The following is a 22,467-nucleotide window of genomic DNA, read 5'->3' as shown; positions in this document are numbered from 1 at the left end:
TTCTTGTATACACATTAATTGAAATTTATACTCAAATACCTTACTTCAACTACAAACTACATATTCACGTATCAGAAATGAATATGGAAATGAAGTACATTCCTTATACATAATCTATGATTAATGTCAGGCAATAATTCTATACTACAAAATTTCATCATAATAAACTTTAAATCTCAAGAAGTTTTCTCTTATTACAGAAATAAGGGACGGTCAACTACTTCAAACAACAACACAAAAAAAACCCCAAAAAACCCCATGAAGTATGCTGGGTTTTCATTTTAAAATTAACCTAATCATGCCAATTTTATAAACAGTTAACATTGCCATAATTAGCAAGTTCAAAGCTTAGGTCTAAAACAACAGGGATGTATTAGAATATTTGCATTTCACAAGAAATATGTTTAAGACCTTTGTGAATTTTCTCAAATACTTTTTTTTTTTAACGTTTATTTTTGAGAGAGAGAGAGACAGAGCATGAACGGGGGAGGGGCAGAGAGAGAGGGAGACACAGAATCTGAAGCAGGCTCCAGGCTCTGAGCTATCAGCCCAGAGCCCGACACGGGGCTCGAACTCACGGACCACGAGATCGTGACCTGAGTTGAAGCGGACGCTTAACCGACTGAGCCACCCAGGCACCCCTTAAATACTTTAAAAACATACAATTTCAGTATGAAGATACCCTAAAAATAACTAAGAACACTAAGTGAACCTCAGGGCCTTAACAGAAATCACATGTATACCTAACATAAATTAGAAAACATAATCCCATGGTAACGTGGAATTAAACTAGGATCACTCACTGGTTAAGTGACTCTCTAAGGGAGTATTACCTGATTCATGCCTCAGCAAAATTAGAAACTAGCATGATTCTTCACCACTGCTTAAAAACATCTAAAATGAACAGTTAAATCTACAAATACCAAGAATTTATAATACTGAGAAACTTCATCAGAATTAGTACATTTAAAAATTCTCATTTATAATATTCTTTCTTTACATTGTATAAATTCATGCTATTTTCAAGAAGATATATACTCATTGCTGCATTTTTGTATTTTAATAACTTAAAAAAAAGAAAATTTGCCTAACGATCTCCATGGAAAGTTAAATAATCATTACTCCTGACTATTCCACATCTCTAGAAAAACTGTCAAGCTACTTTGAGACATAAAACTAATTTGGCTGACATGAATTCAAGAAAGAAAATCAAGAGTTCTCTTTTTAGGGAGGTAATTCTAAAAAAATGAAGAGGTAGGTAGATTCTAAGCAATTTTTTTTTAAGTTTATTTATTTATTTTGAGAGAGAGACGGAGAGAGAGAGACTGACCATGAGTAGGGGAGGGACAGAGAGGGGGAAAGAATCCCAAGCAGGCTCCTCACTGGACAGGGTTCAAACCCATGAACCGTGAGATCATGACCTGAGCCAAAACCAAGAGTCGGATGCTTAACCGACTGAGCCATCCAGGTGCCCTGATTCTAATGATTTTGTACCTCCAAAAGTAAGGCAGCTTATTAAAATGCACCATTAATAAATGTCTTCATGCCCTCATGGTTAATTTACTAAATTAAAGAATAAAATTGTTTTCAATGATGACAATTCTTCCTTTACCAGCTGTCCACAAAACTGATTAAAAACATAGTAAATTAGCAGGAAACTGATAAACTGATAAATATTAAAATATGGCTGAAAATATTTTTTTCCCAGAAATTTTTTAAAAAATATTTTCCCCCCAATTGTTTTTAATATTTTTTTTTCCTAAAATGATCAATCAAAAACTCTCATTGAGGGGTATAAAACAGTCACCTGGGAGATGGAAACATTACATAGGTAGGCCCAAGGACGGCAGTGTGACTGCCAAGCAGCATTAAGGACCTCGTTAAGGTCAGGTCAGGTATTACACTTTATAAAATCAAGTCCTATATAATCCCTAAAATATTGTGTAAAGAGACTTATAGTTACTTCTGGTGGTGGTTCCTGATCATTCTTCCATGACGCATCTGATCCCCTATCCCTAGAAAGAGAAAATAAAAAGTCAAAAGAAAACAAGAAGTACTTAAGATTCTGCTAAGTGTTTATTAGTTAATAGTATAGAAAATAATGAAGTAGAAGACATGAGCTCAAACCTTAATTTTGTAATATATGTGAAAATAAGAGCAAAAAATAAAAGGACCAAGTGTATATTCTTCCCTTGTTTAAGAAGATGCGGAAAGCTAATAAGGAAAACACAAGAACTGGACACACATAAATATTAGAACCAGGGAACCAGAATAAGAAGCCAAGGCTGTGTGTGGTGTGCAGAGGAAAGTGGTTTTGCAGTTCATAAGCATCTCCAGAGGCAATGACTTTGATGATACCTGAGCTCAGTTCATAAAGTTCACTTCAACAAATGCTTATTCTACACCAACTATAGGTCAGACACAGTTCCAGTGTGAAGGATACAAAAATGACCAGGAGGCATTCCCTTATTTAAGATTTTACAGGTATAATGGTAGAGATAACAACATGATATCTTCCTGTATTTACCTGAGGGCTATCAATAATACTTCATGAGTAACCAAACCCTACTCCAACAGTGTTTCTCAAAAGAGAAGGCAGAAACAAGCTCTCATTTGGTAAGGAGAATTTTGAAGAGTCTGAAGGACAGTATAATCACAAGCATGAACTATTTTTAGTGGACAGTTTTATACTCTACAACCAACAGAAGTACATATATTATTAAGTAGGACTAGGATTTCTGAAAGCTCATCTTTATCTTTTTAATCTTTTTGATTTCTTAAGTTTGACAATATCTTGTTACTCAATTACATTAAAGTGTTATTACAAAACTTTAGGAGATGTCCTCACTGCTTTAAATTAAATCTCAAAAATAAATGAGGTTCTCACTTATTAATCCGTTAAAATCATTATTAATCTACAATCCATAAAAATAAATGTACAGATGTCAACGGGCTAGCAGAATATGAAAATCATGAAGTCTGCCCTTTTGGTTCAAAACTTTGACCCTGTATATGAGGGCACTATCAATGATTTTTCTATTTACAAAAAAGCTATTACTCAATAATTATTAGCTTACACCTATGCAGTTAACACAGTTTCAGTCCCCTTGTAACATATATGCCATCTCATGGCCTGGGGTGCCCTTAGCAAGAAGCTTAAAGACATAAATGGAGAAAGTTCCCCATTAGTATATTTACCACAGAAAATCAAAATCTACTGAAGAAGAGATCAAGCAACATTTCAAAAAGCACTTTTAACAAGAAAGTAAGGTCATGGGAAGCCAAAATTAAAATAGCCTTACTAGAGGTGGATAAACTAGAGAGGAGCTGAACTTCTCTACCTCAAAGGCAAGTACTCAACAGAGTTCCCATGCAGACATCAAAATACAGCCTAAAACAGAATAATCTTTGTCAGGTGGGGCTTCTGCAGGGTGGCCTTAGTTTCCCAATTCTTTAGTTTATTTTTTCTTTCCAGGACAAAATTCTTATTCTTGCAAATCAAGAACAAAAACTTCTTCTACTATTTAAAATCTACTCAGTAAATGTCTTGAGGAAATCTTTTTAAGTGTATCTGTTTTAAGCTAAAATATTTTATTTGTTAAAAGTTAAAATTATGGCTGAAGCACCTGGGTGGCTCAGTCGGTCAAGCGTCCGACTTCAGCTCAGGTCATGATCTCACAGCTCACAGGTTGGAGCCCTGTGTCAGGTTCTGTGCTGACAGTCTGAAGCCTAGAGCCTGCTTCGGATTCTGTGTGTGTGTGTCTCTCTCTGCTCCTCCCACCACTCATGCTGTCTTTCTCTCAAAAATAAATTAAAAAAAAAAAAAAGCATTAAAAGAAATTTTTTTAAGTTAAAATGATGCCATAACTACAGCAACATCCTAATATTTAAAGCAGAATGAAATACTATTTTAAGACATGATTTTATTTTTAACATTTTAATTTTTTATTTTACTTTAGAGAGAGCATGAGTGGGGGAGACAGAGGAAGTGAGGGAGACAGAATCTCAAGCAGGCTCCACACTCAGCTCGCAAAGTGACACAGGAGACTGGATCACACCACTTTGGGATCACAACCCAAGATCCCAAAATCCAAGAGTCAGAATGCTCAACCTATTGAGCCACCCAAGCTCCCCTTAAGGAATGATTTTAAAACATGACTTTACTGTCTATTTAATTCACCTTTCTTTTTAGCAGTTATTTAGAAAAATCAACCTCACCAACTCAGGCAAAATGTTTCCCTCAGATAATTGTGTAGATTCCTAAACACGAGCTTAATGAATTATCAGGAACAAAATTTTCATCTCTAAAATGATAAATGAATTCAGAGACTTCATTTACTATGTAAATACTTAAGAGATTTTTCGCCATGCCATCAGGACTAGCTAGTACTTTTGATGTAGCTCCAAGGCTACTCACTGACTAAAGTTCCTGTATGTTCTGCAAAAACCACACTCCTAATGCTTCAACTATACTTCAAGTTTCCCATCAAAAGAGAGCTAGACCTAAAAGGGACTTGTGTGTCAAACTGAATGCAAAGTATTTTTGGATTTAGGATCCCCTCTCCTCCCCCAATCTTTTGAAGTGTTTCTTCCACTCCTAATTTTATAATATTTTTAAATGGTTTATATTCATTTCATCGTTCCAAAGCATTCAACTTTTTTTCCCCAAAAAAGCTATTCTACTTGAACTATATGACACTGATTTAATATAAAAATTAAATTATATAATTATAACAACAAGGTCAACTAATAAAAACAGCTCTACAGCTAACATCTGGCAACACAATTAACACATGGAAATGCAAAATTAATGAGTACCATAAACATGCAGAAACATTACTTCCATATGCCATAGGCATCATTTAGCATCTTATAAAAGGGAGAGCAGTAGTTTGTTGGTTAAATCAACCGTTTATCAACTTGATACATAACTTTTCAGGGACATATTTTAGTTGTCTCTTCTAGACACTTACAATTTATAAGCAACTTGAAATGTACTCATTTTGTTTTTTTTCTCGAGAATTACAAAGTTTTATTAGTTAAGCCTATAATGTAATCCAAACTAAATAATTTTATTTAAAATGGAAAAGAATTCTTTTTGGATGGTAATACTAATACTGAAATAGCATGTATGTTAGAAAAGTATATAATGGAAAAAATATGAATTAGAATTCAGAAACTTTATATGGTCCAAATGTATTCCTACTAGCTGACTATGTCTTTTTCAGTTAAAGATATAAATCATCTCTACCTGTAAAGTCTGATAACAAATTGTACCTTTCAAAGATGTTATTAGGAAAATAAATGAACTGTTTGGAAGACAGATATTTAACAATAATGAATGAACTTCACTGAAAATTATTCCTAAAATATAAACACCAGATAGGCAGACAACTAACATGTCAATAACATACTTACTGTTTAAGTTTTTCTGTGAATATGTATTGGGTGAAGTCTTTCATTGATGGAGCAAAATACATAGTATCCTTTATTTTAATACCTTTACTCTCAATGTGCTCTGAAGAATTAAAACGTAACACATAAAATGGATGTGCAACAGGTCCAAATATCTCAAATATCTATAAAATAGAAAAAACATAAAGACCTCCTTTAATATGTAAAAAAGTAATTCAAACAGTAATATTTTTTAAAAACTGGTAATTGTTATAATAAGGTAATTCTCTCATGTCAGAACAATAAAACTGTATTTCTATTTAAGTCATTTTTGCATAATCAGTCTTCATATTTTGATTATAAATGCATCAACTCAATCCAGATTTCCTTTTTATGAATTTAAAACAAGTGTAACAAGTTTGTACCTTATTAAATTCAAATAATTTTGGTGGTATACCAATTAGATATAAATTATCATTTTTTTATTATTCCTCATTTAAGTTGTAAAGTATGAAGAAAAGAATTACAATGGATAACTTTTGAGAAATAAAATGCTGTGTCACTTGGACTCTTATGACACAAAACTTAAAAGCTAGCTTCTGCTTTAATGGGTATTCAATCATTTCTGCTGTTCCCATATGGTAGTTAACATTTTCATAAAATTAAACCACAACTGTTTCTAATTTAAAACTTAGAAAAGTAGATTTGAACTTGAAGTTGCTTATTTTTCAAAAACCAAAGAAGCTATACAGCCTTTAACTTTTATGTAAAGCAAGTACTTTCAGTACAGACATATTTTACTTCCGAAAATGTTTTAAGAATGATAAAACAAAGCCTCTTGTTTTCAAGCTCTTCTCAAAAGAAATACCTAAATTTTTAAAAATAATGTTTCTGGTAATAAATGTATGTATGTTATAGAAACTGGACATGACCGATATCAGTGTAGACTTCTATAGTCTTTTTTTCTATTAATAAATTTTTCCTTTTGAAACCACACTGTAGTTTTGTATACTACTCCCTTTTAAAACCAAAGGTTGCATTAAGTTTTTCCATGTTCTTCGTAAGTATATCTTGGTAGCTATAGCACACTCCTTTATAGATCTGGCACAATATATTTAACTTGTCTCCCAGGACATTTAGGAAGCTTTCAATTTGCTCAATATGATGAATGATGCCATGATGAGTATCTTTTTATGTAAATTTACATAGTTCAGGTTTCCTGAAAATTCATTGGTAAGTGGCAGAATTATTGGAGCCAAGAGTATGATTACTATTAAAACTCTGGATGTAAATTACAACTTTTGGGGCACCCCTGGGTGGCTGAGTCGGTTAAGCGTCTGACTCTAGATTGTGAGTCATGATCTCAGGAACCTTGAGATCAAGCTCCAAATCAGCGCTAACCGTGCAGAGACTGCGTGGGATTCTCTTTCCCCTCTCTCTCTCTCTCTACCCCTTCCCCACCGTGCTCTTGCACTCTCTCAAAATAAATAAATAAACTTTAAAAAAATTACCAAATAACTTTCCAAATAGCTTTGATCATTTTAAACCAACTGCACTGAAAGTATGTTTTAGTACCTTCTCAGTTCTTGATTTTTGATAGTAAATATTCTCATTTTATTCTCTTCAGTATACCATTCAAGGTTTTATTAAATTTTCAGTTAGGCATAAAACAGGCAGGGTACCAATATTCTGAAGACATGATTACCCTAAAAACAACTAGTAGTATTCAATACAAGTGGCAACATATTCTGAAATAACACTAATAGCATAAAAAATTTATCTTTTTTTAATTTTAAAAGAAAATAGCAAATTTGCTTTGAAAGGATCTAGATACAAAGAGCAGACCTCTTCCAACCAGAACCACAAAGGACCGAAGGGATATCCTGGAGCATGACTCTTTCTGGCTTACATTACATAAAGTAACAGATTGTCTTGTCACTTTTTTAAAAGCCTTAACAATTATTGGGGCAGCTGGGTGGCTCAGTCAGTCGAGCATCTGACTTCAGCTCAGGTCTTGATCTCATGGTTCATGAGTTCAAGCCCCACATCGGGGTCTCTGCTGTCAGCCTGCAGAGCCTGCTTCAGATCCTCTGTTCCCCTCTCTCTGCCCCTCTCCCGTTTGTGCTCTCCCCAAAATAAGTAAATATTTAAAAAAAAAATTTAAGTCTTAATTCTTTTTTAACTTTGATAAATATAGACAAATCTCATTCTTCAAAGTTTGGACAGGGATAAAATGAGTTTTTGAAAAATTTCCTATAAAAGTATAATAATCATTGTTTGCAACCTGGTACATAAAACTGTTTCCCAAGGAATGGTTCCCTGGATAAATAATTCCATATCCTGAGAAATGATTTCACTAGAGCAATGCCTTAATAGCCTCAGGTTTATATACAGACTAGTTTGAACTAACATTCAAAATTCTTGGATAAAAATCAAAGCATGCTTAGTTCACTATTGTTAAGATCTTAAGTGTTGATCAGCTGTATCTATGAGAAAATCATTATAAAGTTTTAAGTAAAATAACACCACATACATACAACAGGTGACAGGAAGCTCCATTAGTGAATCCACATATGGCTTACACAAAAACTGAGAAGTATTTATGCTACTAACTTGAATAGCCACAGGAACACTTAACTGAGTTCACATAAGCAATTTAGCTAACCCAGAGTTATAGAAAAAAAAAAAAAGGGGGGGGGGATTTGACAATATTTTAAACTACTATCAGCTTCAAAGTATAGATTTTAGACTGGCTAATACCCGAAAGCTAAACTGTGAAGAACGACTTCAGACAAAGTAGGGCTCAGGCCAGCCCCACTTCACCTCACAGTTTTACCCCTACTCAGTCTTCAGACCTGCCCTTGAGGATTCTGCAAGAAATCCTGACTACAGATGCAAGGAAAGAATGGCTGAGACAACAGTGTGAGAAACAAAACTTAGGATAATGATGTCTAAGATATTTACTTTAAGGAACGCAAAAAGCTTTCTTTATACTCTAAATAGTACATATTCCATAGAAATACAAAAATCTAATCCAACTAATGTTTTATACTTGCCCTGTCATTTGAGAGGTAGTTTTCAGTGTCCTTCCACTTGGCTCTAGAATATACTTACCATCTCTTACTTAAAAGCAGTATCTTTCTGCTAAAAGACCTCAAAGGATTCCTGTCACACACAGAGGTCACAAACACACACCACTACACCACATTACACAGATCTAGCATAGGGTCTGCTAGGAAAACAACTGACAAGAAGAGAAGTACATTCATTCCCCCAAATTCTCATTCTACAGCACAGTCCATGCTTAGATGTTCTACATGCAGCCTGGCAAAAGTTCTAGTGGCTGGGGGCCAGCATGAGACAGCTGGCTAAAGATGCATCGAGAACACTCCACAGCCATAAAGAATTCTCCTATCAATTACTATTTTGACTTCCTATTAATAAAAATGAAGAAAATAAGAGTATTCTAGTTCAATGGTTAGATTAAATGATTATTTCAATCACCCTGTGTATTATTACTTCACAAGTTGCTGGGGGAGGAAAAAAAAAAAACCACCGTATCAAACTATACTTCCAGAAAATCAACACATACTACCAACCAGACTTTAACAGAGTATTCTTTAAATAAAGAATCTTTAAAAAGATCTTTAAAAAAAAAAAGATCAGTAAAAATTTCTGCTCAATATTTGACAGGGAAAACATTTCATTGTTTCATTAGAAAGTAAAGTACATAATAATTAAAAAACAAAACCTGTTCTAACAAATACTGAAGACTAAATGCAAAACAAACAAGTAATTCATGTTATATAGGGATAATATATTGCACAGGTTGGTCAATTTTTAAATCCCCTGATATTAAAGAGCTAAACATTAAAAATAAAATTTTATTCATTTATCAAAACGAACTATTCATCATCAGGATTAAAGGGCAAAAGGTAGAAACACAAATCCAAGGTCACCTTCCTTATATCAGTAGGGAAGGGGGAGGAGGTTTAAGGGAAATGCATCAGACAGACCAAATGGGTTGGAAACTCAATTTTATTCCTTTTTAACTTTGTGATCTTTAAGTAAGTGGGGATAATTTCACTTGCTTACAGAATTTCAATGAATTTTAAAAGATATACAGGGGTGCTGGGGTGGCTCAGTGGGCTGAACAACCGACTCTGACTCAGGTCATGATCTCACAGTTCGTGAGTTTGAGCTCTGTGCCAGGCTCTGCACTGACAGTGTGGAGCCTGCTTGGGATTCTTTGTCTCTCCTCTCTCTCTGTCCCTCCCCTACTCATGCTTCCTCTCTCTCAAAATAAATAAACTTAAAAGAAATAAAAATAAAAATAAAAAAATATACAAAATATCACTGTGGCTCATTATTGTTGAAGGGCAGAGGAAAAAGAAAAGATATACAAAGGTTTGACATTGAAGGTAAAACTAATTTAGTGTCCAAATAAGATCTAAAGCAGATTCAATTTCATTTTCTGATCAATGGTTTGATATTCCCAACTCTCCTCTCCCCTGCCATTATATTGGGGAATCATTTCAAAGTGCTTCATTTATGATCAAATATTTTTTAAAGGCTTGTCACTTCTTGAATTTACAAAGCTCTCTATGTAAAATTTAGAAATAGATTTAATTTTTCCCTCTAGACTTATGTCACATAACTAAAGTTAGAGGCGTAAATGTTACATTTTTATCTGATACCTTTCAAATTCAAATGACAAAAGAGCTGAATATTAACATTAGTCATGATTATAGAATTAAAAATTCAAATGTAATGAGAGATATTAAGAAATGTGAATTTAGAGGCTTTTAACTGGCTTAGTGTTGGGTATTGTGAAATTAAAATTGTCTAAGCTAGCTATTTAGAGAAAAAGGTAACTGTCACAAAAATCATAAATAAAAGGAATCATGGAAATGATCATTTTCAACTCCTAGGCAGAAAATGAAGAAATTATGTTTCTGTTCCTTCTTCTCCTCTCCCTTCTTCTACATCTTTCTTGAGGACAGCGAGAAATGCTTTGCTTTTGCATCGGGCAGAATACTGGTTTCTCCTAAAGAAGTATATATGCCCAAGGACACGGAGAGCGGCTCATGACACAGTCATCTACTCATTTCCCATCCCTTTTCTCTCTCAACCTTCTCTGAGGTACAGCCCCCAGCATATCTCTAACACCTCACAAAGGCACCAGCAGAACCCATACTTGAAAGAAAAGGACTGAGCTTAGGTATTTGAAAGACAAAAAAGTACAGCACCATCCTTTAAGCATTAAATCATCTTTCTTCCCCTCACTGACTTTCTCCAGCATTGCCAAAATAGATTAGCTCTAGACTCCAATTAATTCTACCACTGATTGCTTTACAATCCTAAGTCACTCATTTCTCTTTGGTAAATTAGCCTGTCAACCTAATATATATATATATATATATATATATATATATATATATATGATTTTATATATTATAAACTTAAATATACTTGCATTAAATATAAGTAGGTAGTATAAGGTGGTAAGATCCTGATAAAAACCTGAGCTCTTTCCAACTTGTGTTAGAATGGGATAGTAGGGAAATGGCAGAAAAAAGGGAAAATTACATGAATGATCCAATAATATAATTAAAAAGATATGCTTTTTTTCTGATTAGATATAAATTAATTGTCCTAAAACAAAAAAAGAAGCCGACTGTTGGCTACCTGGGGAAAACTAAACCCCAAAAAGCTACTTCTTATCTGTTCAACACAATACACAAAGAACTGTACTCTGTATGGTACAGAAATGCTGAGGTGAATAAAGCTACCCCTACAGCCAAAAAAGGAACACTTGGTTGGTATTTATATTCTTGACTTTACATCCTTTGCTGACTGCTCAAAATTGCACAGACTTGGTAACATGTGAAGTCTTCCATATTAAAGATGGACATGCAGAGTTGTTCCACATTCGAAGGATGTTACAAGGGACTCAACTTTATGTTAAGTACTAAAGTACACATACTCATAATTTCCCAGAATGTGCTTACAGTGACACTTTACAGCTATTGCTGAAATCTTTTTCTACTTTTTCTTTTTTCCATCCTCAGATTCCACCAGAGGAAACCAAAGTCTAAAGTTTTGAGAGCCACCACTCAAAGGGACTCACAAACCAAAAAAAGGTTAACTACTACACTGTAGAAAGTTTCCTGCACTCAACTTTGAGTACTTGGAGATATTCAATATGTAGAACCACTGCCTCACAAAGAACCTGACAAACAGGAAAAAAATGTATTTTATATTTAATGATGCAAGCAGCAAAGAGTGATAAGCAGTATTAAACCAATATATCAACAGATAAGAAGCACTGACGAAAATCAAGAAAAAACTAAAACTTCAGAGCTCTAGATTGCTCACCTACTAAAATTAATAAATTCTTTCTTTTTAGGACAGATAGGGAAAGTCAGAAAAAACAATCAACAAAGAAACAGCATAATTTTCAAGATCTGATTTTTTTTTTTTTTTTTTTTAACAAACCTTTCCTGCTGCTTGTCGATCACTTTTAAAAATTACAGTCTCTTCATTAACCGGAGGTAGGTTAGTCATGGATTCAATTATTACTGAAAAATGAAACAGAGCAGATTATTTCAAGATTTAATTAGACAATAATGAAAATTTAAGTAATAATTTTATTTAGCCTTTAATTCCAACATAATTTAAAATGAAATTTAAGATGAGATAATGTATCTGGTAACTATTCCTCTTACATCAACAAGCTATTTATTATCAAGTGATACAGGGAAATAGAGTCTACATATTTTTATTTAATACAGAAAGCTACAGTTCTAGGGTACCTGTGTGGGGCACCTGGGTGGCTCAGTCCATTAAGCATTCAACTCTTGCTATCTATTGGCTCAGGTTGTAACCCTGTGGTCATGAGATTAAGCCCTGAGTCAGCATGGAACCTGCTTGAGATTCTCTCTACCATTCTCTCTCTCTGCCCCTCTTCCACTCACACACGTGCATGCTCTCTCTCTCTCTCAAAATAAATAAACTTAAACAAACACACACCAAAAAAAAAAAAAAAAAAACCAAAAAGCGACAATTCTAAAAAAAAAAAAAAAAAAAAAAAACCCAAAGTATAAAATCTCACAGAAAAGTTGTATCGCCCATTAAAAAGTCAATAAATTTAAGTCATGTACATTTTCTCAAGCAACTTTTATCCAAAAAAGTATAATCGCATTTACTCACAAAACTCTTATTTTAGGAAAAATCAGTCTTCTTTCTCATTGTAGAAATTCTTTTCTACAAAGAACTAAATACTTACTGTTTTATGAAAATGCTAAAGACTTCATAAAAGCATCTTCCTCAGAACAGATGAAGAATGATAGGACTCAACAGCAATTTTTATCACTCTCTTTCTCAAAAAGCAATAGCATTAACCCACTAGTCTATCATAATCAATTCCTGTATATGACACAAATGTTAAACAACCAGTCTACCATACATAGCAAAGAGAAAAAACAAGCAGTAGGCTCTTAGAAAATTAGAGTAACAAGCAAGAATACTTTGCCACATTACAGATGTCACGTCTACTTGAGAAACGAAATATAGTAATTATTAAAATTCACTTCAAAAACTTCAATTGTATCAGTTACTACCTCTTTTAAAAATATTTTTTAATGTTTATTTATTATTTTGAGAGAGAGAGAGAGAGAGAGAGAGAGAGAGCATGAGCAGGGGAGGGGCAGAGAGAGTGGGGGAAACACAGTATCCGAAGCAGGCTCCAGGCTCTGAGCTGTCAGGACAGAGCCCCATGCAGGGCCTGAACCCACGGACTGTGAGATCATGAGCTGAGCAGTAGTTAGGGACACCTAACCAACTGAGCTACCCAGGCGTCCCCATCAGTTACTGCTTCTAAGTTCTGAACATACGTATAAGTCACAGATTATATATAGATCAACATTTTTTGAGTTAGATCTGTTTCTGGAATAAAGATGATGAGTAAGGATTGATAATGATAGTGAGCACTAAGAGAATTCATTTTCAATCATCTCTCTTCCCTAAACCCCTTCCCAAGAATCAAATTACATGAAAATAAAAGATCACCTAATCTAATACCTTCATTTCATAAAAGGATGAGAAAACAGGACTCAAGAGATTAACATTATCATAATGTTAATATTTTATAATCCTAATCTGGCTAATTCCAGACCAAGTTATCACCAGAACCTAAGATCTTCCTGCAACATCACAACTACTGACCCTGTTTCCACAGCCTACAGAACTATTCTTTTTTTATTATGATTCTAGGTGGCAGTTGCAGGTAGTTGGGTATAAATCAACTTAAAGTTTATACCATACACTGATAAAGATTTTCAAAGGCTTTCAACAGTCAAATAGGTACTAGCACAAGATCCTTAATTTTATGACATCTCTCTACTTCTACCAAGGTGAGTAATATCTAATTAGCCTCCTGTATTTTCCAAATTAAAACAGAGAGAGAGAGAGGAACAAACCAGCACAACTTGTAGAAGAACTGCAGAGTACAAAGCCAAATCCTCTCTTTTTCTCTTTGGGTTCTCATTTGAAGTCATGTTATTTTTTGCTTAATGTACTAATACTTCATTTTCTCTTTTGTAATCTGGTCCAAATAATGTTAGATATTTTAGGCTCTCGAAAGAGAGGAGTATGTGATAATTTTGATACAATCTTTTTTCCCCGGCAGCTTGAGAATTTTGTCAGTCTATTAGGGCGTGCTAGTCAAAACAGTATCTGTAAAGAGAATTATTCTGTGCTTATCAAATAGTTCATATTTTTTCTTGATAAACATTATGACCTAAATTTTTTCTATAAACATCAAGCCTAATAGATGCTCAACTCATACCATGTAAGCAAATAATTATTTATTTGACTTATTTAGGTACATTCTTAAATGCCAAAAGATAACTCAAAAACCAGTAAATGTAAGGATTTTAGAATCAGGTAAATAGTTTTAATAATCATGATTTTTATAAAAAGGATGTTTCACTTTAATCAAAATTTTGATTAATAAATTGTAAAAGTACAAAATTATAAATGTATGAAGTTTTAAAAATATTGGTGTGGACACTGTTAGAAAAAGGCCAAAAGTCCAATTTCTATCACTGACTCATTATACAACTGATCATAAGGGCAAGTAAATTGGGTTTTCCTGTGTCCCTTAAGTCCTGTAAACTAAGGAGGCTGGTGGACAATCTAGGTCTTCCACCCATTTTAAGTATCTTTGATTTTGTCAACTCTGAGTTCTATTTTCAGGTGTATCTTACTATAAGACTTAATGGTAGCTACATTAACTTCAAGGCCTTTCATGTTCCTACCTCACATCCTAGGACTAAAGGAAATCTGTAATATATAGTTCTCTTAACCAACAGCTTTAAATTTCATGCCATTAAATCACAGAGCTAATTTACATGTTTCTAAAATAAAAATCAAAGGCAGTAGGCAGAAAAATGTTCACTCCCCACCCAAAAGATACCCACATCCTAATCCCTGAACCTGTAAATATGTTTACATTTAAAAAAAAAAAAAAAAATCGCAGATGTGATTAAGGTTAAGAGCCTTGAGATGGGGAGATTATCCTGGATTATACGTGTAGGCCCAACCTAAGGAGTCCCTAAAAGCAGAAAATCTTCTAAGGCTGTAGTCAGGGAGATTTATGATGAAGGGAGAAGGGTCACAGATAAGGCATATTATTGCCTTTGAAGATGAAGGGTGCCATGGGCCAAAGAATGCAGGCAGCCTCTAGAAGCTAAAAAAGACAAGAAAATGGATCCTCCCTAGATCCCTGACAGAAACTCAGCCTTGACGAATCCTTTAATTTTAGCATAGTGAGACATATATCAAACTTCTGGCCTAGAGAACTGTAGAATAATAAATTTGTGTTGTGTAAAGTTACTAAATTTGTAGTAATTTAATAGTAGTAAAAAACGAAGATACCAAATCAAATTCTGGAGAAATGTCAGTAAAAGTAGACTTTAAATTTTTAAAAAGACAATGTATTTATTAGTAACCTATACAAGTAAAAACTGAATTTATCTATTCAAACTTAGTGACTATAAAATGAAGTATTATTACATATTTCACAGAAAATTCACTAGTCATAAATTCTTTGATGAACACATACCTGGATACAAAAAATTTGAATAATAAAATCATTTACATACCTAACTGCTCAATAATACTTGAAACCATCCCAAGAGGCTTTAATTCAATATCTTCAGGCAGGATAATAGTGAGTTCTTCAACAGAAGGTAGTTCCTATAATATAAAAAAGCACTGATCTTCCTCCAGCTTCACCAACTTAAAAAAAAAAATGGGACATCATTTCTATTTAAAGTTTTATAAACATGTCTGACGATGTAACGTTAGGCACTCAAAACATCACTTTGATGTTATCCTTGTTAGTGACTGGCAGTATTTCTCCCACCTCCAATATCTCCCCACATGAGTAATACAATAACATCTATAGCTTAATCCAGCTAGACAAAGAACACAGACAAAAGTACCTAGATTTTCCCACCAATCACACTTGAATAAGACAAAGAAAAGAAAAAAAAAAAAAAAGCTATCACTGTTAAGGAATGCATGATTTAAAAAATAGACAATTCACACAGTGAGTCCCAGAAAAATCATTCTACTGGTCACTACGACTTCTCCAACAGAAGTGTTCTCTCTCTTAGCCGTCTTAATTTTGTTAATCAATTTGATTGGGACTAAACAGTTGAAGACAAGCAGCAATCTTTTCTGGGGCTTTGTGAAAGAGAGTAAACGTCTGGCCTCTTCAGGAAAAAATACAGAATATCTAGGATACAGAATGTAGGCTCCAACCTGCAAAAGCGGTGACTGTGTTCCTGGAATCTTCTTTCTTTATGTTAAAAACTAAATTTCTTTACAATTCCTCTTTTTTGACCCTATCTCAGTTGCTATAGAAACTAGACGTTGAAGTAGAGATGAAGTTGAAGAGAAATTTAAGAATAAAACTGACCTTAGGTTTTAAAGTAAATAAACAGAGCTTTCTATTTTTGACCTTTTCCAAAAGATCATAATTAACTTTTACAAGGAAGTTTTTTCCTTAAGAAGGCTTGAAAGTGTAAAGATCCTATGGATGACATATCAGGAGTTAGTCTGGGAGGAAAAAGATAACTTCTGAAGAAATGTCGGAAAAGATGGGAAAACCTAAACAATACAGTATACTGCAGATGAATGTATCTTGGGTAATCATTTTCTTCTTCAGGGATCAAACAAGGTTTTTAACAAATCATATAACCAGAGTTGAAGTGTATAACTTGCTTCTATTTTCTGATCAAGAATTACGAAAAACCACACTAAAAGTCTCAACCAACTCAATGCTGAAGACTTAATCTCTGCAAGGTTAGTCTAGATGGTGGTAGAGGAAATGACTGTCTTATGTTAGAATTTTTCTGAATTCTTTTAGGGAGAGGACAGCCACTGTTCATTTTTGCATATTAAACATGGAAAGTCTTTTCTTGTCAAGACCATGGTTTGAAAGTGGTCCATGTGTACATTAGAATAGAGAAGGGAGTACAGTTGGTAGAAATGATACAGAACACGTGACAAGGAACAGACCTGTTTAAGAAGTTCTTAGGTAAAGAAATCCCACACCCAGTTAAATACAAGAATGGAGAACTGTAACACTGGGAGACTGCAGACAGGAAGGCTTTACTGATATTTAAGAGAACAAATCACACTGATTTCTGCTTCTAGGAGTGGCACCTCTTAAAAATAGCAAATGGCATTTTCTTTTTTTTTTTTTTTTTTTAACGTTTATTTATTTTTGAGACAGAGAGAGACAGAGCATGAACGGGGAAAGGGCAGAGAGAGAGGGAGACACAGAACTGGAAGCAGGCTCCAGGCTCTGAGCCATCAGCCCAGAGCCTGACGCGGGGCTCGAACTCACAGACTGTGAGATCGTGACCTGAGCTGAAGTCGGAGGCTTAACCGACTGAGCCACCCAGGCGCCCCGCAAATGGCATTTTCTAATGCAAAAGTGTAAATTTATTTTTTTTAAGTTTACTTACTTATTTTGAGGGGGGGGGGGGCAGAAAGAAGGAGAGAGAATCCCAAGCAGGCTCCACGTTGTCAGTGCAGAGCCCAACACAGGGCTCGAACTCACAAACTGTGAGATCGTGACCTGAGCCAAAATCAAGAGTCAGACACTTAACTGACTAGGTCACCCAGGCACCACACTAATACAGAAGTATAGTGATGAAATCTGAAATCTGCCCCACTGACTAACCAAATTATAGTTAAATCTAATACAAAAATTTTCATCACTTTGTGATTGTGATAAAGCCCACTGCTTAAATAAACTCAGGATCATGGAGGCAGAACAAAGAATAAGAAGTCTCCAAAAGAGAAAGCGCTGTTAGAGCTTTTGGGAAAACTTCTGAACTGAGGTAGACCACATGCCATTAACACTTAGGACACAAAAATCAATGTTATTCTCAAATAAATAAATGCTATTTGGCCACAAAATGAAAAGCTCCTTGTTTTTCATTTTCTATGAAGAGGAATAAAAATCTATGCAATATACAGTCATTATATTTTGGTATCGATCTATATTCTGATACTGTTTTGATTTCCTTTAACTTTAAAATATAAAATATATGTTCCCTTTTTTAAAAAAAGGAAAAAAACAGTACAGAAGGATTCAAAGCAAAAAGCAAAAATTCCCCAACCTTATTATCTTCAACCTCCCAATTCCTCTCCAAAGATGGCTGTTAACAGTCTTTTAAATACACTTACTATGCAGATATAAACTCTACGTTTCTAACTTTAAAATATTTTACTTAAAATATCCAATTATGCAAGCTATCCTTTTTACCTATCATTTTGTACATCTTTCTACAACAAAACAAACACCTAATTTTTTAAACATTCTTACAGTATATCACTGTATAGATGGACTATAATTTAATACCAGTCACCTGATATATTTGCCACTTTTTAATTTTTATCATACCTAACGATACAATGAACTTTCACATATATCTTTGCATAACTCCTGTTATAAATTCCTGTAAGTAGAACTGCTAGATCCAAAGGTATAAACACTTTTCATTTTTTACTGATACTGTTAAATTTCTTTCCAAAAAGGTTTTGTCAGAGGCAGCTGGGTGGCTCAGTCAGTTAAGCGTCCAACTTTGGCTCAAGTCATGATCTCACAGTTCGTGGGTTCGAGCCCTGCAATGGGCTCCAGCTCTGGGCTGACAGCTCAGAGCCTGGAGCCTGCTTCAAATTCTGTGTCTCCCTGTCTCTCTGCCCCTCCCCCCATTTGCACTACGTTTCTGTCTCGGGGGGGGGGGGGGGGGGGGGGGGAGTCAAAAAGGTTCATCAGTTAACAATTCCACAAATGATGAGAGATTTTCCCAGATTCTTGTAATCACTGAGAAGCAACCCTGAAACCCTGGCCAGTCTGAGAGGTCTACAATATAAAATACATCTTGCTTTAATTTGAATTTCTTCATTAATCAGGAAGACTATGCATCTTTACGTGTTTCCTGGCTCTCTGTTTATGAATTGTTTGTATATCTTATACATTTTTCTTTAAAATTTATCTTTTTATAAATTTATAAGAACTTTGTATTAAAGAACATTTGCCCTTTATCAAATATGAAGAAAATATCCACTTCCTTACCTCCCAGAATGCATTTAAGTTGCTTAACGAACTTCAGCATCTTAATTTTTATGTAGTTAAACATATCAAGCTTTTCTTTCTTTGGCTTTTGACACTTGTGTCACAAAAAGAAAGACCTTCCCTATACCAAAATCGCTTTTTAAATTCACTGATATTTTCATTGCTTCTAATCTCATTTTTAATATTTCAATTTGGTCCATTTATAATTTTACTTCTGTATAAAAGCAAAGCAAAGTTTGGCTTTATCTTTATCCATATCACTGGCCAATTATTCCCATGTGTTATAGAACAATCCATCCTTTCCTCTACTGATTTGAAGAATAAATTTTAACATGTACTAAATGTACTTATATATTTGGGTTTTTTACTGAAATCTCCACTCAGTTCCACTGATTTATTTCAGTGTCAGTCCTAAACTATTTTAACAACTGTGCCTTTCGTTACATGTTTTAATATTTGGGAATAAGGCAAGTTCTTCTATTCACTTCATCCATATTTTTCCCCTTGGAAATTTTCCTAACTATTCTCAGGTTTATTTCACTACTGAAACTTTAAAACCATTTTGTCATATATGAGTCTTGTTAGTAGTGATTAAAATCACGTTTAGAGTTGTCTTTTTATAAGTCATAAATAGTCCTTAGGTTTATTTAAAGCGATCTTCTACCTTATTTGATATTATAAATTCCTAGTTACTTAGTATCTTTGCTATTATAAATGTATCTTTATAGGGTATTATTTGAACACAAAAAAGCATCATGCTGAAATTTATGTCCAATTACTTTCTTGTGTATTCACTATATTACCGTATTAAATCCCTCTCCTTTTCAACATCATTACATCATGTTTTTAACTTTTCAAATAATATTGGTTGCTATTTCCAGAATATCAAGTGTCAAGCAACTGTAATGATAGAGGGCATGATGAGTGAGTTTTTATTAGGAATGTTTTAATGTTAAGCATAATGATGTGTCTTGACTGAAATTTCTTTTTAAAAAGGTTAAGAAAGTGACCATCTATTCCTATTTGTGTTTCTATTTGTGTGTGGATTTTTTTTTTTTTTTTAGATCAGACTGTTGAACTTTATCTAATGCCTTTTCATCATCATTTGAGATCGTTATAACATCATTTACTATAAGTTCAGCAGGTCAGCTTCAACATCTGATGAAATCCTGATGTTCTCTAAGGATGTTTATGAGACACATCTAGCAATGAGGATGACAGGGGAAGATATACAAAGCCAGAATATTTGTAGTGGGGCAGGAACTCACAACTGTGGTCAAAAGCAGAGTCTGAGAGGCTTCCTTAATTCCTGTTATCCTGTTTCCGAGCTGTGTATTAACAGGACAAAACTGCCTACAAATGAGGAGGATCTCTAGTCCCATACAGAACCAAACTCAGGGAAAAAAAACCCAGAAATACTGTTATCTGTGATCACCACCATACCTCTAGTTCTAGTTCAGTTATCCCAGTATCTTGTAACATAGGAATGTTTTCTAAGCATTCCTAAAAAAGGTCAATGAAGGCATTAAATTGCCTTTTAATAGTAAAAGACGTATTTAAGTGATATATGAAATCTCTCTCACAAATACTCTGCAGAACACAAGAAGTATATAACAAACTAAATATTGTGCATAAAATTTATCAGAAATAAGTGAAATCAGCCTAGTACAATTCCAGATTAAAAGCTTTATATGTTTGGGCGTTTACCTTTGAAAGTCCAGTGAAGTAAAGCAGTATATTTGCTTTGAACATGACAACATCTTGGGGACTGGATCAGAGAAGAAGAGATATTATATTTGTCCTTTTTAAACACATATGCTTTCCATAAAGATTTTTGTCAGGTTCAAAGAGACAGAACTTCAGAAGTTTCAAGAGGAAAGTTCCTTGGATTGCTATGTCAGACTGGGCAGTAAGAGATCTTGTCTTGATGTTTGGATGTCAAATTTACTTTCTCTTCCCTAACTATAAAATCTGAAGTACCACCACACCAAGCCTAGTTACTCTTTATTAAATCACCCTGCTAATTTCTTTTTTGTAAAACACTTTACTGTCTAACATCCCATGTGTTTATTACTTGCTTGAAGTCCACTCCCTTAACTAGACAATAAATACAACAACAAGCAGGACTTGGTCAGCCTTGCTGATTGCTGTGGCACCCCGAACAGTAGCTAGCACATAGTAGGTGCTTACTACATATTTCTTAAATGAAATGACTTACCTCATCAGTCTAAGTTAAACAAAACTCTCAGAAGAGGTCACAGTCTTTTTCAATCGGCAAAATCAAATAATGGAAATGTAATTCCCAGGAATCAAAAGAGAATCCTCAAGGAATGAGAGTAAGAAACACAGGCTTCTAAGGGAGCTTCGTTGCCCAGGACTGATGCATAGATACCTCAGGTTTGCAGCAGCAAACATCATTACAATTATTAGATTAACACCTGGCTGCCCGATAACACAGTCGCTGTTCAGCAGCTGTTCCTGGTAAGGTAACGAATAAATCTGCTCAGTCACATAATCTCCTTTAAAGAAATAAAAATCAATCATTTTGTTTTCCATGAGTGGGGAAAGGATACATTTGTCACAAAAAAAGAGGAAAAACACAGACACACTCCAAAAAGGGGGAAAAATAGCCAGAACACATACTGAAGGACACTACTGCTCTTGACAGTACACACAGGATATAAAGAATTAAAACTAAAAATCATACTGATAAACTAAAAAGCTGAAGGTAGAGGTGATGAGGGAAATCTGAGATAGAAAGACCTTCTCCATCACATAAGCAAAAATCAAGTGTACTGAAAATAAAAGACAAAAAGGCTATATACTGCAGGTAAGGAAGATTAAAGTATGAGCCTGGATTAACCTACAACCCTCATGGAAAGATGGATAAGTAGGTAAAAAGGCTTCTTTTATTCTGCTTATACAACACCAGACTCTAACTACATTTGGCTATTTAAATTTAACTAAAACTGAATAAAATTTAAAATGCAGTCTTTAGTTGGACTAGCCACATTTCAAATGCTCAACAGCTACAGTATTAACACAGCACAGATATAGAACATTTCCACCATTGCAGAGTCTACTGAACAGCACTGCTTTATGTTCTCAGACATCCAAAAAGCCCTCCACTACAAAACACACACCCAGGTAATAATAGTACCCATCTGTTTTCGGCCATCAATACAGATATAATTTTAAGGCCACATTACAACAGCATACACCATATTACTATTAAGCCTTAATGATAATCTGAATACTCTACCTGGGAAATGAAGATTTGTGATCAATCTCTATTTTTATGACTTTTACTTCCCAAAATTAAAAAAAAACTAAAACCTGTCTTGGATGTACAGTATCTGCAACCAGAGATAAATATCTATCCTACTGTTTAAATACAGTGAGTGTTATGTTTA

At 34.2% G+C, this 22,467-nt stretch overlaps 1 protein-coding gene across 1 annotated transcript in view; it reads right to left on the bottom strand.

Annotated features, from left to right (window-relative positions):
* NAF1 (nuclear assembly factor 1 ribonucleoprotein) overlaps window positions 1-22,467 on the bottom strand; it is a 42,475-nt gene that overhangs the window by 6,239 nt on the left and 13,769 nt on the right. The window contains exons 3-6 of the mRNA XM_045464132.1: window positions 15,561-15,654; window positions 11,893-11,975; window positions 5,419-5,579; window positions 1,964-2,015 (exon numbers count right to left, since the gene is read on the bottom strand). Of these exons, the coding sequence (XP_045320088.1) occupies window positions 1,964-2,015; window positions 5,419-5,579; window positions 11,893-11,975; window positions 15,561-15,654 (390 nt within the window). The remainder of the gene's footprint in view (window positions 1-1,963; window positions 2,016-5,418; window positions 5,580-11,892; window positions 11,976-15,560; window positions 15,655-22,467) is intronic.

The sequence above is a fragment of the Leopardus geoffroyi genome, chromosome B1 (genome assembly GCF_018350155.1).
Source record: "Leopardus geoffroyi isolate Oge1 chromosome B1, O.geoffroyi_Oge1_pat1.0, whole genome shotgun sequence".
In the NCBI taxonomy this organism is placed as follows: domain Eukaryota; kingdom Metazoa; phylum Chordata; class Mammalia; order Carnivora; family Felidae; genus Leopardus; species Leopardus geoffroyi.
This window is presented reverse-complemented; position numbering and strand designations above follow the sequence as displayed.